Below are 16,358 nucleotides of genomic sequence, written 5' to 3'. Positions count from 1 at the left end.
AACTGAGACGGGGCCAGGCTGGGGCAGGGAGGTGGTCCTGGGCTGCACAAGGGGGCTGGGGTGATGATACTGGAGCTGGGGTGCTGATACTGGGGCCTGGGGTACCAGTATCATGGCTGGGGTCCCAATACTGGTGTGTAGTGCTAGGAGCTGTGGTCCTGATACTGGAACTGGAGTCTTGTCACTGTGCACTGGGAATAATGGGTACTGGAAGCACTGGGCAACAGGAGCACGGGGAGCCAGAAGCACCTGGGAGCCCTAATCAGTGGAGCCTTGGGGACACTGTGGGCACAGAGAGCATGGGGGCATTGGGAGCACTGGGGGTCTGGAGGGTTGGGGCACTAGCATCTATTGTGGTTTAGGAATGGTACTCTTCCATGTTCAGTGCCCCCACTGAGACCCTCCAAACTATGTCCATTCTCTCACTCCCCTGCTTTCCTTTCCCCTTTCCCACAGGGGCAGGATGGAGAGGAGGCACAAAAGGTAAAGATCTCAGGTTGAGATAAGAACAATTTACTGGCTATAAGAAAATGAACAGTAACAGCAACAATATTAATGACAAAGGGTACAAGAAAAGATTCACATGGAAGACCCCTTTCCAACCAACAGACAATACCAGAAGCTCCCTCTGCCAATTTACTCGACAGTGAGCAGGCATATGACAATGGCTCTGTACAAACTTGTGCCACAAGGACTGTGTACACCAGACATATGGGCCTAAAGGGGACTTTGTTATTTGAATTCCTGTAGTAGACTCAACCTCCAGCACCCCTAATTCTCTCCAAGATACTGGGTACCTTGCTCCATGGTTCCACATGCCTCCATGCACTACTCGATCATCCTTGGGACAATGCCTTTCCCTCACACTTGGCAGGAGTTGCCTGCAGAGCCTGGGAGTTTTTGTGCTCTTCCCAATGCCCTTGTCAGTGTTCACATGCCAGGACAAGGATCCCAGCTGCTTGGCTTCACTACCATCCCCTTCCATATGGGCCAAGATATCCCAGCACTGGAGTAGCCAGGTCACCGGGGGCTCACCTAACTGGCGGCTGGAACCTTCTCACACATCTTACAGCTCACCTGGGGGCATGGACCAGGTGATTTTCTCTGGCCCTGCCTCCTCCCCCTGTTCGGAGGGCCCTGCTCTGCCATCCCTCACTGACTGAGCTGGTTTTGTCTTGGATTCCTTGTTCCCTGCAGGGGTGGCTGCTCCCAGCACGGGCTGTTCCCTGGCTCAGCTGCAGTTGCCGTGGCCGTGGCGCTGTTGCTGTTTCCTCCTCCTCCTCCCCTGAGGGTGCTCTGCACTGACCACCGGTGTACAATAAGGAGTAGCCAGGGCCCAGCACACTGCAGAAAGCTGCTCATCTCTGCAGCTGATGCAGCATCTCCTTGCAAATATTCTGGCACTTTAGCAGAGTCCTGTAGCTGTTCAGGGGTGAACTCCCAAACCACCAGAGCAGAGAATGTCTCAAACAATTGGCCAATTTTCTCACACGTTCCATGCCACTCATGACTATTCCCCCTCAGGACAGGTTCCTGAATGGCCTTCTTGGAAATCTCTGTTCTGCATCCAAAGATGACTCTGAACACAGTGAGGACTGCACTGAGACCAACAGGAACAGGATTTCTTACCATCCAAAGGGGATTAAAAATGCTCAAAAGCTGTTGTAACAGGCCTGAAGGAGGAAAATGGGGGGGAAATGGAGAAAATCATCCTTCCCTTGTTCCCCCCCCCCCAGACGAGGTATGGTTATTAATGGACTTCAAAGGGCAGGAGAGCAGCACTGAATACACATCCCAGAGTACCCTCATTGCCCTTGGTGTTATCGTGTATAAACTCACCTCCCACAGTACAGCAACAAAGAAATGCTGATCCCTGTCCCTGCTCTGTAAAAGGTCCCCGAGGAGCACATACAGAAACAGAGCCAGGGTCAGGTATCATACCCACATGAACAGACCAAGCACCACTGTGACCAGTGACCCTGGACCTAATACAGCAAATGCTGAGATCAAATTTGTTTCCAACCTACTCTGTTGTTACCTCAACCCTTAGTGCCCCGTGCTGGGTGACAAACAAGGACAGTCGTGTCCAGCCAGCAACCAAAGCCAACCCATCCACTTGCCCACTCCCCCATCAGAAAGATCAGGGAGAGAATTGGAATGGTAAAAACTGGAAATCTCGTGGGTTGAGGTTAATACAGATTAATAGGGAAAGCAAAGACTGCACACACAAACAAAGCAAAACAAGAAATTAAGTCACCTATGAAAAATGCCAATCACTTGTTTTTAAAATTTTAAAAGTTTAATAGTAATAAAATGGTTATAAAAATAGTAATACAATTAGAGTAATAATAATTTGACAAATTGAATGAGGACAATGTGAGACAATAAAGACAAAGTGTGATGGATGTCCGTGTACCTTTTTCCAGGCAGCACGAGCCTGAAAAGGGACCCCTGTTAACAAAGGACTAACACTTAAAAGCAATAGCCTGTTGCGTATTCATACACTTCATACATGATGCATAAATTCCATTCAAACACAGGATTCTGTCTGGTCATCATCAACTTCTTCCTCTGAATCCTAACAGTGGCTTTGAGGCTGGAAGAAGTTTGTTTCTTCTGATAATGGGGCAATAAATTCTTTTTCTCTGAAAGATTTAGGTGTCCTGTGGCTGCTATCTCAGTGCGAGTCCTTTCTTTTAAAAAAAAAGTATCCTACATAGCATCGTTTCTATTTTAACATTTCTTACAACCTAAAACTATGTTTAACACACTACTTAAGAGAATTAATACAGCATTACTTTCTAACACAACACATATAATATTCATTTTAATATTTGCGAAAAGCCAATCATAAAATACATGCATTTTTCACATCACCCCTTCGCATGGGCAAGCAGGTGTTCAGCTACTCCAGGAGAGCAGGGCCCCATCACACGTTACAGTTATTTGGGACAACACACACCATCACTCCAGGCATCCCCCTCTCCCTCATTGTTGCCCCACTGTATATTCTGAGCGCTGGAACACCTGGAAACCCGGGGGCACCGGGAATGCCAGGATCCCTGCGGGCAGGCCGCCTGAGCGCGGGAGCGCGCTCGGGACGCACCGGGAGCGCGCCCGGGGGGGGCCGGTGCCCTGGCAGCAGACACGTGACCCCGCCCGCAGGGCCGCGTGACGTAGCCCACGTGCGCGCAGCGTTCCGGCCCACGTGACGGCCCCGCGCGCGCCCCCGGCGGCGGGCGCGGCCGTGTGTCTGTCTGTGTGTGTGTCCGTGTGTCCGTGTGTTCCCCGCCGCTCACGTGACCGGCGTGACTCGGCGCTCACGTGATCGCGCGGCGGCGGGGCCGTGCCGGAGCCGGGGCCGCGCTCGCCATGGGCTGCTGCTACAGCAGCGAGGCCGAGGCCTCCGACCAGGTGGGCCTGGCGCCGGGGGAACACGAGGCCCGCGGCGGGGGTGGCGCCGGGAGGGACGCTCGGCCCCACTCCCGGGGCTTCCCGGTGGCGGGGGGGCAGGCGGCGCGCGTCCTCGGCGGGGCCCGGCCCTTCCCCGCTCCCGGGCAGTCTCTGAGCGCTGCTCCCGCCTGTCGCCGCCTTCGTGTCACTCGTTCCGTGCGTGTCCTCCCGGTGCCGTGTGGGGGCTGGAGGCGGGGGCTCGGGGGTCGTGCCGGACCCTCCCGCCGTCCCGCTGCAGGTGTAAGCCCAAGGCCTCACACGGCACCGGCGGGAGCAGCGCCAGTTTTTCCTTCTTGGGACAGCGTGACTGCCACGCAACTCAAGGGCCGGGACAGAACTGGGGCTGTCACCTGTCCCGCGAAACTTAATCCGGGTGCGGCGGGAGCTGGGCTGTGACAGCCCGTCCCAGGGGGAGCCCGGCCGGCTTCCACTTGTGTGGCGAGAAAGGAAGGAGAAGGGCCTGGGCTAGAGTATCGCAGCAGCGTTTCCCAGCAGGAGGAAGGGGAGAGCAAGCTTCTGGCCGGGGAAGAGCTGGAGATGCCACTGACGGCGTGTGTGGAGAAGTGGTTGCACTCCCAGCTCACCATGGGTCACAGGCTGAGCATCCTTTCAGGGCAAGACAGACATGGAAAGGCTTGAGCATGTCCAGAGAAGGGAACGGAGCTGGAGAAGGGGCTGGAGCACAAGGAGTGGCTGAGGGAGCCGAGGAGGCTCAGGCTGCTAGGAGGCTCAGGGATTACCTTCTCACTCTCCACAACTCCCTGACAGGAGGGTGGAGCCAGGTGGAAGTCGATCTCTGCTCCCCGGGAACAAGCAACAGGACAGGAGGAAAGGGCCTGTGGTTGTGCTATAGAAGGTTTAGGTTAGATATTCGGGAAAATTTCCCTAAAAGTGTTGTACAGTTGTGACACAGGCTGCCCAGAACAGTGTTGGAGTCCCCAACCCTGGTGGGATTTAAAAGCAATGTAGACTTGGCACGTGGGACATGGTTTGGTGGTAGGCTCAGCAGTGCTGGGAGAACAGTTGGGCTCAGAGGGCTTTTTCAATTTTGCTGATTCTATGATCTTGTTCTCATGGGTGTTTGTGCCCATGATCTCCCTACTGGGCTCTTCTCACAACCCCTGCAGCACCATTCAGCCAAGCCAGAGGATTGAGGGCTGGGCTGCAGCTCTGCACCTCCTGGAGTGAGTGGAGGAACATGCCCTGTGACTCTGGGCTTTGGTAGGTGGGGTTCACCTGGCTCAGGTGAGCCCCCTGCTATGCCAGGGTGGGCTCTCCGTGGTGCCCAGTCAGGGGTGGGGCACAGCAGGTCCACATTAGCTGGGGGATTTAATGCAGGTTGATGCTGGCTGCAGACTCCTGCCTGCAGGATTGGCCACTCCAAATGTGCTGCCTGATTTCAGCAACACTTGCTGCCTTTGTGGCTGGAGGGGCTTCATCTGGGAAAAAGCAAAATAATTGGGTAAAGAGGTGCCTGGCAGAGCTGAGGCTGTTCTGGGTTACACTGGGATGCACAGGGAGCCCTCCTGGCTGGTGAGGGAAAGGTGAGACTTGCCTCATCCCGTGGAGTTAATGCTGCTGGTGTGGGGAAGCCAGGGCTGATTTTCCTCTTGCCTTTCCCTCAGGAGGAAGAGACAAAGCGGCTGCTGGAGCCAGCAGCCAGCCCGCCCAACAAGGTGCTGAATGGAGCAGAGCAGAGCTACCACAACCTGCCGTCAGCACGCACCGATGAGCAGGCCATGCTGTCCTCCATCCTCGCCAAAACAGCCATGTAAGCCTCAGGCCGTGTCCCTGGGGCAGGCAGCACCCTCAGGCCGTGCCCCTGGGGCAGGCAGCACACCTCGGGGACAGTGGTGACCCTGGCTGTGGCACACAGCTGGGGCTGCCTGGCTATGGGCCCCGGTGGTCAGCCATACGTGCTGAGGGGAAGGGAGGAGCTGTGGCAGAGCCCCCCATGTCCCTCTGCCCTCAGACAGCCCCATCCCTCAGCTTTGAGCCCCATGGGGACACAGAGAGAAGACCCGAGGTGTGAGGTAACCCCTTGGGTGCTGGGCTGGAAGTAGGGGCAGGGTTTGGGTAAGAAAGTGAATCCATGGGGATGTTGAGATCCCCTTCTGAGGAGGCTTTGCCTCAAATGCACAGGGGCAATGTGGGGACAGGGCTGTGTCCAGCCTGGCTGGGAGGGCTTTGGGATACTCGCAGGCCCCTCTGCTCCCCTGCCTGACATTGCAGAGCTAGTGGCCACTGGTGTGTGTCCAGCATGCAGGGCCACAGCAGCTCTGAGCACTGCTTTGCTGTGGGGTGCACACAATGGGGCTCAGCAGGGCCCTGGGCAGGTCCCAAGTCCTCTGTGAGCCCAGGGCCTGGTACAGGGGCTCTCAGGATATCTGCCAAGGACATTGTCCTCCCAGTGGTTCCTTTTTTCTCCAGGTAGCTGCATGCCAAGCTCCCCAGAGCCCAGACCAGCCCCCAGCTTCCTGCAGCCTCTGCCTGCCTCCCTCTGCCCCAGGGCAGCTGTGGGCAAACAGTCCCTGGCATTTCCTTCCTGGCAAGCAGCCAGTCCAGCGTGGCACACTTGTGGCCGGGCGAGTTTGAGATGTTTGTTTTGGGGTGCTGGCGGGTGCTGGACTTTGTCTGCCCTGGTCAGAGGATGCTCTGAGACAGGGAGGGAACTCAGGGGGAGCAATGAGCCTCCAGTGGGAGCCACTGTCTTGTGTCTCTGCAGCAACATCATCGACGTGTCGGCAGCGGATTCCCAGGGCATGGAGCAGCATGAGTACATGGACAGAGCCAGGCAGTACAGGTGGGAGCTGCACTTCTCCCCTGGGGTGCCCGCAGTCCTTTGCAGCTGTGTGTGTCCCTGGGCAGGGTTTTGGCCTGGGGGAGTGAACTCGGCATAGAGAAGGGCTGCCTCATCTCAGAGAGCAGGGTGCAGCCTGCTCAGGGAAGGCTGATGGCAGTGCAGGCAGCAGAGCCCAGGACAAAGGGCTCCTGTGTTCACCCAGCCCTTGGGACAGATGGTGGGGGGCTGAATGTGATTGCTTTTGCTTGACAGGTGCCTGTGTGGGAGAGCTGGAAGCTCCCTCATCCTCCTGCTGCAGGGAGTGAAGAGGGCTGGGTGCTGGGAGTGCAGCACCACTGCTCTCCCTTTCTCCCCCTGGGGGTGCAGCACCCATCTTCTGGATGTCCCCATGTCTTGGCATGGCACTGATGTTGGTTGCTCTCTCCTCACAGCACACGCCTGGCCATGCTCAGCAACAACCTGACGCACTGGAAGAAGCTCCCACTGCTGCCATCCCTGACTAACCAGCCGCACCAAGTGCTCGCCAGCGACCCTGTCCCCTTTGCAGACCTGCAGCAGGTGAGCAGGGCTGGGCTGAATGCTCCCCAGAGACACATCCTCGTCCTGGAGGAGCAGTAATGCCCTCCTGGCTTGCCCAGAGCCCTAACACAACTTGTTAGAGCTGAGGGCAAAGCCTAGGTCAGGTTTAAGGCCTTGTTAGAGGTGAGGGCAAAGCCCAGGACAAGCTTAGGGACTCGTTAGGGCTGGAGGCTGACCTCCTGCAACAGTTTCTTTGGGATAACTGGGGGTTTCAGTAGCCACCAGTGACACAGCCATGTCTTCGTGCCTGCAGGTGTCCCGGATAGCTGCCTATGCCTTCAGTGCGCTCTCACAGATCCGTGTCGACGCCAAAGAAGAACTGGTTGTACAGTTTGGCATCCCCTGAACCTGCCCCCACCACTGCTGCTTCAGCGCTTTGGGTTGTTTTCGGTTTTTTCCTGATTTTTTTTTCTCTTTATATCCCTTCCCTCCTCATGCTGCTGCCACAGAACTTGGACAGATACCCTGTTTCCTACTAAATGCCAAGGCGCCCATCATTGGCACATTGAGCCCACCTGCATTGCTTGAGGCTTTCTCCTCCTCGTGGGTGGGTGGGTGGGTGTGCGTGGGGAAGAGGCTGTGTCAGCTGGATGCTGCCTGGCACAGGGACAAGCACAAAGGGAACAGCCGGTGCAAGGAGGCCCCGGTGTGGGTCAGCACCATAAGCCAGGTCACCAGGATGGGTGGGCTGGAGCCAGGCAGATGTGATGCTCTGCATGGGGCCTGGTGGCTCCAACACCATCCCTTCTCCTTTTTACATGTTTAGACCTTTATTTTGGTTGTTTTTTGGTTTTGTTCTTTTTTTTTTTTAATTATAATTTTTTGCCACAGTAGATAAAGCCACGTTCATCCAGTGCCTGTCTCCACTGTTCTCTATCGGACACAGCATGGACATGATGGGGGAGCCATGCTCTGGTGGGGGGTACACACATCTGTCTGACCCCTGTCTCCTCTTTGATCATGTCCCACAGGGACAAGGGGACAGGGAATGTATGATGACCCATCTTTAAGGGGAAGGAGGCACCTGAGATTACTAAATGCTCAAGATCGAAAGGAATGTCAAAAGGTTTGCAAATAATCAGAAAGTTTCATTAGTAAATTACACACGTGGCATGGAAATTGCAGGGTACCTTTTTATGGATAGGTTTCCGCAGCCTGAAGATGGATTTCTCATTTTCTATGCAAATTAGTTATCATGCACAGTCAGTTCTTTCAGGTCTTCCTGGAAATAGATCCGACAGGTTTGGGGGTCCTTGGTCATCTTAATCCTACCCATTTCCTGCCACTCATTCCTGTGCTTGTGCTGTATTGTCTTGTGCTTGTCAGCAGGAGCTACAACAAGGATGTTTTTCCAGGGCTGTCCTTTCTCACCTTGCCTCCTTTCTTCAGACACATCTTTTTCTTTCTCATGGTGTGTTAATATCAATAGTCTTTGTTTATTACCAGCAGTCCTTGGTTGATTCCACAGCCATCCAATTATCTATGTTTGAGACATATGCATTAGCTCTCCTATGTTCTGGGAAGAGAATGCTCAGTGAGACTTACTTTGGACTGTGGTTTATAGGGTCATCAGAGAGTGGGCTTCAGTATGCATTAGGCCTTTATAACTGAGAGCTCAAAGGGTTTCACTTTGGATTGCTGTCTAGGTCGCAGGATAGTGGGCTTCAGTCATAGTAATTTTTCATCCTGGCCACAATTTGAGTTGGTTGAAGGTTCAACAGGGTTGTTCCACTTGGGTTGTTACTCAGGCAAGAATAATAAGTTTCCAAGTCTGTTCATTAAAAAACAGATGCTCAATAAACATCTGTTAGTTCCTTGGTACAGATTATATCCAATAAGCTCAAGAGGGGCTTAGTCTGGGTGGTCTTTGTGAAGGCCAATGCCTAACAAGCATTTCTCAGGTCTTGGTGGGGCCTGGGCAGTGGTGGGGACATGTGCCACCACAGTCCAGTCCATGACTAAACTTACCTGGGCCTCTACAGGATGAAACAGGGCTGTGGCTTCAGGGACAAGCGCAGGACCCCCCCAGGTGAGAGGAGGCCCCAATAGTAGGTCAGGACAGGTTTGGGGGCTGGTGAGGACCCCTGCCTAGCTGGCACTGCAGGGCAGAGTGGGGTGTCTGCATGTGACATCCTGCCAGAGTCCCCCACGTGCCCCCTTGACTCACTGTGGGCTTCCAGAACTCCGTGTGGCCCCACACAACTCCCTCTCATGTGTGTCCTCACCTCTGACTGGGGGCTTGAGACCCACACTCCCACACACCCCCGTGGTCCCATCTGTGTCACTCTACCTTCACGGGTGGCCCCTGCCTGTGTTCCCCTTGGCCCCAGGCCCCCCTATATTCCCCCCGACACTAGGGCTTCCCTCGCTTGGACTGCTGCACGTGTGCCCCAGGTAGCCCATGGCCCCATGTGCGTCCCGGTGACCCGCGGAGCGCTGTCCCCTCCGCTCCAAGGCGAGAGCCCAACGCCGCGATTCGCGGCCGGCCCGCCCGCGTGACGCCCCCGGCCCGGCGGTGCCCAATGGGCAGCAGCGGGGGCGGGCGCTGCCGTTCGAATAAGAGCGGCCTCGGCCCGGACCCTGGCGGCTCCGGCGTGGGAGAGGATCGTCAATACTGCTGGAGCCCCGGCGACGCCGAAGCCGGAGACGATCCCCAGCCACGGTCACGGTACGGGGGAAGCTGAGGTGACCCGCGGGGGCGGGGGGCCGGTGGTTCCTTCGGCGGGCGCTCAGGGCCGCAGAGCGAGGCTGTGCCAAGGTGGGCAAGGCGCGGAACCCTCGGGCGGGCGGGGCACGCATGTGGCACAGCCTCCTCGGGCCAAGCTCAGCGGCGTCCCCGTCCCTGAGGACGGGGCGGTCGCGGCCGGAGCGCTGTGGCTCGGGCGTGTGGTTCTTCGTTTCTCGGGGCTTGGCAAAGTCGGAACCTTCGCCAGCGGCACTCGGCGGCCGCGTTCCTTGCGAGTTCCTCTGCTGCCCCCAGCGCCGGTTTGAAAGAACCTTCTCCTTGTGCCCTTCCTGTGCCGTGCTCGGGACAGCCCCATCCTGCGGCCCTGAGCCTCCTCAGGCAGCCCGGGCGCTGCGGAGATGACTTCCGAGAGTCTCCGGAACAGCAGCGAGGGGTGAGCGTCCCTTCCCCGCCCGACTCCTCCCTGATCTAGCTGGTGACCCGAAGGGTCCGGTTCCCGTTCAATCTGTGGCCGCGGGGTGTGTGCGTATCGGGGGTAGATTTTCAGGGGTCAGCTGGATGTGACCCCAGTCAGGTTAGAGGGAGACGTAGCATCGGGGGCCATTCTCTGCCGAGCCCGGCTTCCCAGAGCTGCACTGGGGCTGGGAACGGGTCTGTGCCGGCCCCACCGGCTCAGCTCTCCGTCACTCGGCCTGGGCAGGGTGACGGCAGTGAGCGCGTCCAGGCTCGGACTATTCCCCCCCCCCCCGTGGCGAGGCGCCGGAGGTTTCTGTGCCGTGCGCCTTTAACGAGCGCGGCCCCGCCGCGGTGACGTGGGGTGGCGCAGGGCCAGGAAGGGGAACCGCCGCCTGCCAGCCCCGCCGAAGAGAAGCTCAACAACTTTTCTTTTGTGCGTGGCCGCTGGCTCCCCGGCCCTTCCCGGCTTGCCAGCGCTCATGGCGGATTAACCCCAGCGCGCCGACGACGGCCGCGCGGCCCCGGTAAGGCCCCAACAAAGACTTTCTGCCTCTTCCTTGTTTTGTTTTCCACGGGGCTGGCGGGAGCGAGGCGGGGGCGGCGAAGCTCAGCTCGCCTAGCTCCGCCGCCTCGCCGCAGCGTACGGCTCCCGGCCCGGCCCCGCGCCAGCCCCCGAGAGGTGCGGGTCCCCAGGGCCGCGGGTCCCCGGGGCCGCGGGTGGCCGCGCCGGGCTCGCCAACATCCGGGCGCTCGGGTCGGCGGCTGCTCTCCCCCTCTGCCCCGCGCCTGCTGCGGGCCCGTCCGTACCGGGGGCTGCCGTGGCTCGCTCACCCCGCCCGGGTGCTTCCCGCAGCCGGACCCTGGCCCAGAACAGCCCGAGGCCCGCGGGCTTTGCGTCCCCCGGCGCGTTGGCCCGTCGGGAGCTCCGGAGCGCGGGCTTGCGTAACGCCGTGTTGTGACCGGAGCGGCGCAGGGAAGGAGGGGAAGGACAATGCCGCCGCCGCGGCCGCCGCCACCTCCGGAGCTCGTTCCCCGGTCCCCGCCGCCCCCCTGCAGCTGCTCTCGGCGGGGATGCAGCTGGAAGGCGCTCACGGCCGCTGGCGGGCTCCCGACCGCTTCCCGCCTGCCATCACGAATGGCACGTCCTCACGGAGGGTCATGGAGTTGTCTCAGGCGCTCAGGGTGGCCCGTGTCACCAGTGACAGGCCAGGCTGGGACCGCGGCAGCAGCGGGTAGCCCTGCCTGCCCGTCCAGATCTCACACCAGGCGCCAGTGTGTTCGCAGACTGGTTCTGGTAAAACCCAGCTCGACGCTGGTGGGACACGGTTTTCACCCAGGATCTGTCTGCATCCAGCGCTGCACAAGTGCTTTGCCCGGTGCCTTTGGGTGGATTTTTAGAGAGAGGTCTTGGCTGTGCCACCGAGGGGAGGGACAGTAGTTGCTGAGCGACCCAGCCGTGGGACAGGGAGCTGGGTTTTAGCCAAATTGGAGGGAGGACCTGTCCTGCTGAGGATCCCATGTGTCCCAGCTGGACTGACGGCAGCGGGAGCTCTGTAGTCCCCAGAGCCACCGTGACTGGTTGGCTGTGCTGTGCCGAGCAGCTGCAGATCCCAGCCAGGCTCCTGGCCCGTCATGGTGCGGGTGTCCAAGTGCAATACCGGCTGAGGAGCCCCCTCCGTATCTGGGTGACTTTTTGGCTCCCAGCGGTCCCCTCCTCTGGAAGACTGCCAAGGTGGCACTGGGGGCAGCCAGCGTGGAGGCAAAGGTCGCTGTGAAGGGGACCTGGCAGTGATCCCAGATCCCGTCAGGGCAGCTCATCCCTGCTCCCACCCAGTGCAGCTGTGGGCTCCCTGTGCCCCCAGCAGGTGGTTCTTTCACTGCAGCAGTGGAAGGGGAGCTGGCAGAGCTTCAATGGCTTGGCCACTGCCTTGCTGGGCAAGAAATGTTAGTGACATTTGGAGGTGAGGGAGGGAGGAAGGCACAGCAGGAGAATGAGGAGCCTGAGCAGCAGTTTCCCATTGACCCCTTGTCAGGATCCTAATTTGTGGGAGTGGAGCTGGCTGCTGCTCATCACTGCTCCCCACTCTGAGCCTGTGGGGAAGCACGAGGATGCTGGCTGCTCCTGCACAGCTGGCCAGATGCAGGGACACGGCCTTCCTTGGTGGGCACAAATGCCTGGTGCTGGGCTCAAGTAATTTAGTAACATAATTACTGTAGTTTACCTTTTTTATCCCCCCCTCCCCCTTTGTTGATGTTTTTAGGTCTGTGCAGGAACCTGATAGGCTGGCCACAATGGCACTTCATGGTGAAAGAGTTGCTGCTCTCCTGGCTTGGGTAAGTCCCCCCTCCTGTGCTGGAGCTCACTGCCAGCTCTGGCTGCTTCGAGGCTCGCTGCTGGGGCTTGTCACAGGAGGGATTGTGGCTGGGGCAGGTCCTAGGGTAGCCAAGTTCCTACTGTTCCTGGGCAGGTGGGTGTTTGCAGGAGAAGCCTTGCTCACCCTTCCTGTTGAGCAACCAGAAATGCTGGAATGGCTTGGTCTGGTCATGGAGACTGCCTGGGAGATGGAGCTGAGCCTGAAGCAGGCAGCAGCTGTACTGTAAAGGTGTTGCTGGATCTGTCTCACAAAGCACTTGTGTGTCCAAGTGAAAACTCCTAGAATGGTTTGGGTTAGAAGGGGCTTTTAAGCTCATTCAGCTGAATGCCCTGCCATGGGCAGGGAGACCTCCCACTGGACTAGGTTGCTCCAAACCACATCCAGCCTAGCCTTGAACACTTCCAAGGATAGGGCAGCCATGGCTTCTCTGGACAACCCTCACAGGGAAGAATTTCTTCCCAATATCCCATCTAACCCTACTCTCTGCTAGTGGGAAGCCATTTCCTCTTGTCCTGTCACTCCAGGCCTTTGTCCAAAGTCCCTTTCCTGCTCTTTTGAACCCCCTTTAGGCACTGGCAGGGGCTCTAATGTCTCCCTGGAGCCTTCTTTTCTCCAGGCTGAACACCCCCAGGTGTCTCAGCCTCTCCAGGGAAGAGGGGCTCCAGCAGTGTGATAAATGGGACCCGTGCCAGACTCCCAGATGTGGAGCTGTGGGGATCATGTTCATCTGTTCCCTGGGAAGGGGTGGTTTAAAGGGGTGGATTTACTTCACCCCTAGACCAGTCTTGCTGACCCCTGCCAGGACTGGAGGTGGTGAGTGGCACAGCACAGTGTTGTCTTGGTTTCTGCCTTCTGACTGTCCCACCCCATTTCTAGGTGAACAGCACAAAGGTTTGTCCTGATCCCCTCAATGATCTGTCCCAGCTCCAGGACTGTAGTGTCTTCATCAGAATTATCCACAAAATGTGAGTATGGGGAGCTGTGTATACATTTCAGACCACACAGCTGGGTCTGTGCTGTCCCTGGAGCCAAGGCCTCAGCCCCCAGGAGCTAAGAGGCTCCTGTCTTGGGCAGGGTGGGAGTGGGGGTCTTGGGGTGTTTATTCCTCCTCTGGCCTATGAGATACTGGATACTGAGATCTTCATCTCCTCTATGGCACTGCACAGCTGGGGTCTGCCTGCAGAGCTGTTGGGTCCCACAGAGCTGCCCAGGGAATGTTTTGGTCAGAGTTCCTGTCGTTTGAGACTTGTTTTCACATCTGGCACTTAACATCTGGGTTCACTCCTGGCATTGTAGAAAAGACCTGAGTGCTGCTGCCAGTGGCACAAGGGTTCCTGCAGCTGCATAGGTGATTATCCATTTCTCTTGATGCTGCTCTGGTGAGGGAACACCCAGCAAGTTTTCCTGAGTGGCAGCCTTGGGATCCTGAGGAAGCCTTGTATCTGGAAAGCAGTGTAAAGAATGGCAGTTTCTGCCTCATGAGGTGCTGCAGCCTGGGGATGTCAGGCTGCTCCTGAGTGTAGTGGGGTCAGGATGGAGCCTGTGTGCTCTGCCCTGGGACCTGAGGTGGCTGGGCAGGGGTGGGAGGAATGCCTCATTCAGGAATTGTGTTTGTTCCCTGGGAGCAAGGGGCAACTAAAATCTACAGGCCATAATGGACATCAGAGGTGGGACAAAGCCTGGTGGCTAAGGAGCTGACAAAAACAAATTGAGAGGGTGTGAGGCTGCCATGCATTGCTTTCAAACCCTTCTGGTGGGAGGCTCACTGGGAGCCTGTCTGCTGTAATTACCTCCTGCACAGGGTAAGGAGAGCCTGCCTGGAGCAGGGATCTGCCTGCAGTGGGTGGGGAGGAAGGAGCTGCCTGCACCACAGATATATTTAGTCAGACCTGGTTAATCTCCTGGGTCTGTGCTCCAGCTGGGATTAGTAGGGATCCTGGTGGCGTGTGCTCTCTAAAGAGGCCTGGCCATTGCTTGATAAAGTGGGGTGGCAGCAGGGCAGCTGCCACAGCAGCTGGCTGATCTGAGAGCTCCTGGTGGCACAAGAGAAAGTCCGTGAGGAGGAGCAAATCCTCATGGCAGCCCCTGTCTCAGGCCAGGTTTCTTGTTTTTGGCACCTTGGGAGTAAGAGACAGTACTGAAGCAGTGCTGGTCAAGCATGATTGGTGTGGGTTTTGGGCGTGCCATTTCTGAGCATCTCTTGGGTTTAATAACCTTTGTGGGTCTCCTCCAACTCAGGATATTCCATGAACTAGTGGCTGCTCAGGAAGAGTGTAGTCACAAATAAGTGCAAGAGGAAGCTTCAGCTTCCCAAAATCCAGCAAGAAAAGCCCGAGGCTGCGTGCACGGACTGGCCCCTGTGGTGCTTCCCGGCCAGTGGGGCCACCACGAGCTCCCTGTGCTGTGCTGGATGCTGGTGCTGGCAGGCAGAATAGGAAGCAGTGCCAGGGGGGTGTTTGCTGCCTGGCTCCAGCAGGGGAATTCCAGGAGATTCCGCTCTGTGTGGTTGGTCCTGGCTCTGCTGGCCCCGGCGTGGGGGCAGAAGGCAGAGCAGCGCCCCAGAGGCAGCCCTGGCTCAGCAAACCCTGCTGCACAAACCTCAGCGTTGGTCTAATCCCTCCAGAAGGAGTTAATGCACACCTTGCACTCTTCCAGCCACGGGAGCAAGGAGGGGGAGTCTGTGCTGGAGCAGCCGCTGCCAGAGAGGATCTCCTTCATCCATGGTTTCCTGCAGAGTAAGACCCTCCGCTGGTGCTGGGGAAAGCGACTGCCCCTGCTCGGTGCCCCTGACCTCTGAGAGAGGCTGGTCTGCTGACTGCAGCTTCCCTCTCCACAAAGTGACCCCCTCACCCCACATCAGCATCTTTGTGAGGTGCCAGCAGCTTTCCTGCAGCAGCCTGTGGAAGGGGAAACTTCCAGATGGAAATCCTTATCAGAGTCTGGGTTCAGAGCAAAGGAGGTTCTGGGTGTGAAGGGCAGGGTGCCAGTGGCTGCTCTGGTGATGCTGCCTGGAGCAGTTTTCCTAGTTGGGTACCTGCTCTTCAAATCCCAGTTGAAAAATCCCTTTACCCAAGCAGAAATCCTGGGAGGGGAAATGGGCAATATCTCACACTCTTGTTCAGTGTGTTATCACGTCTGGCACTTAACATCAGGATTCACTCCTGGTTCACTCTTGTTCAGTCTTTCCTCGAGGGAAGACTCCATATCCCACCTCATATCCCACCCAGAGATGGAGCTCTCTGTTTGTGCTGATGTTGGAGGGGAGATGCCAAGATGGGGAGGCTGGGATTTAGGTTGGAATTCCAGGGAGGGGAATGAAAGTCGGTCAGAGCTAATGGCCAAGGCTGACCACTGGGATCTCAGCTCTAGAGCCCCTCCTGCCCCATGTCCCTTCCCTGGGGATGCATTACAGTGCCCTCCTGGCCATGAGTGCCACCTCAGGGGAGGCAGTGTGCCCAGTGGCTCCTGTGTGACTGGGAACTCTGCTTCTGTTGCAGAGCACTGCCGGCACAAAGTGGCTGCAGAAAACCTTGTCTCTGCACAGAAACTCCTGGATGGAGAGGAGCTGGCCCTGGCCAAGGTAACTGTGTGGCATGTTTTAGTCCCAGATGGCACCAATGTGCTTGTGGCTGGCCTGGTGTTACTCATGCTTTTCCTGCCTTGCTCAGGTGGCCGTGCTGCTCCTGTATCACACCTCCGTAAGTTCCAAGGACTCTGGGGACTGGAATGAATTCGACTACAAGACCCAGGTAATCCCTTTGGGGTTCCTCCTCTGGGTCTGGGGTGCAGGGGGAAGCAGCGGTTCCTTTGGGGGAAGGTGCTCTGGGACTTGCACTCCTGGGTCTCACTGAAAGATGGTGTGGAGTGGGCACTGTGGTGCTCACTGGTGATTTTGGGCTATCAAGAGCTTGTGGCAGGCAAGTGTGGGCAGCAGCACAGGCAGGCAGGGAGCTGCCCCATGCCTGCTGTGGTGCTGCCTGTGACCTGCAGCAGAGCCACTAACTCT

General features: G+C 57.5%; 2 protein-coding genes across 3 annotated transcripts in view; both read left to right on the top strand.

Annotated features, from left to right (window-relative positions):
* The first annotated feature begins 3,204 nt into the window (after positions 1–3,204).
* Positions 3,205–7,689, top strand: LAMTOR1 (late endosomal/lysosomal adaptor, MAPK and MTOR activator 1). Its single transcript, XM_054651864.2, has 5 exons — positions 3,205–3,414; positions 5,079–5,224; positions 6,179–6,256; positions 6,688–6,814; positions 7,089–7,689. The coding sequence occupies exons 1-5, from the start codon at positions 3,373–3,375 to the stop codon at positions 7,179–7,181; spliced, it is 486 nt and encodes a 161-aa protein (XP_054507839.1). The 5' UTR covers positions 3,205–3,372; the 3' UTR covers positions 7,182–7,689.
* A 1,626-nt stretch (positions 7,690–9,315) lies between these two features.
* LOC129132521 (nuclear mitotic apparatus protein 1) overlaps positions 9,316–16,358 on the top strand; it is a 33,141-nt gene continuing 26,098 nt past the window's right edge. The window contains exons 1-6 of one of the 2 annotated variants that reach the window (XR_008535828.2): positions 9,316–9,503; positions 12,239–12,311; positions 13,229–13,317; positions 15,008–15,087; positions 15,850–15,932; positions 16,021–16,101. Coding sequence is in view for 1 of the 2 variants with exons in the window: in XM_054651763.2 (XP_054507738.2) it covers positions 9,358–9,503; positions 12,239–12,311; positions 13,229–13,317; positions 15,008–15,087; positions 15,850–15,932; positions 16,021–16,101 (552 nt within the window). In the remaining variant the exon portion in view is untranslated. The remainder of the gene's footprint in view (positions 9,504–12,238; positions 12,312–13,228; positions 13,318–15,007; positions 15,088–15,849; positions 15,933–16,020; positions 16,102–16,358) is intronic. The other variant, XM_054651763.2, reaches the window with a different exon arrangement.

This window comes from Agelaius phoeniceus, chromosome 2 (genome assembly GCF_051311805.1).
Source record: "Agelaius phoeniceus isolate bAgePho1 chromosome 2, bAgePho1.hap1, whole genome shotgun sequence".
Classification (NCBI taxonomy): Eukaryota; Metazoa; Chordata; class Aves; order Passeriformes; family Icteridae; genus Agelaius; species Agelaius phoeniceus.
Note: the sequence above shows the minus strand (reverse complement) of the source record. Positions and strands in the feature narration are given on the sequence as shown.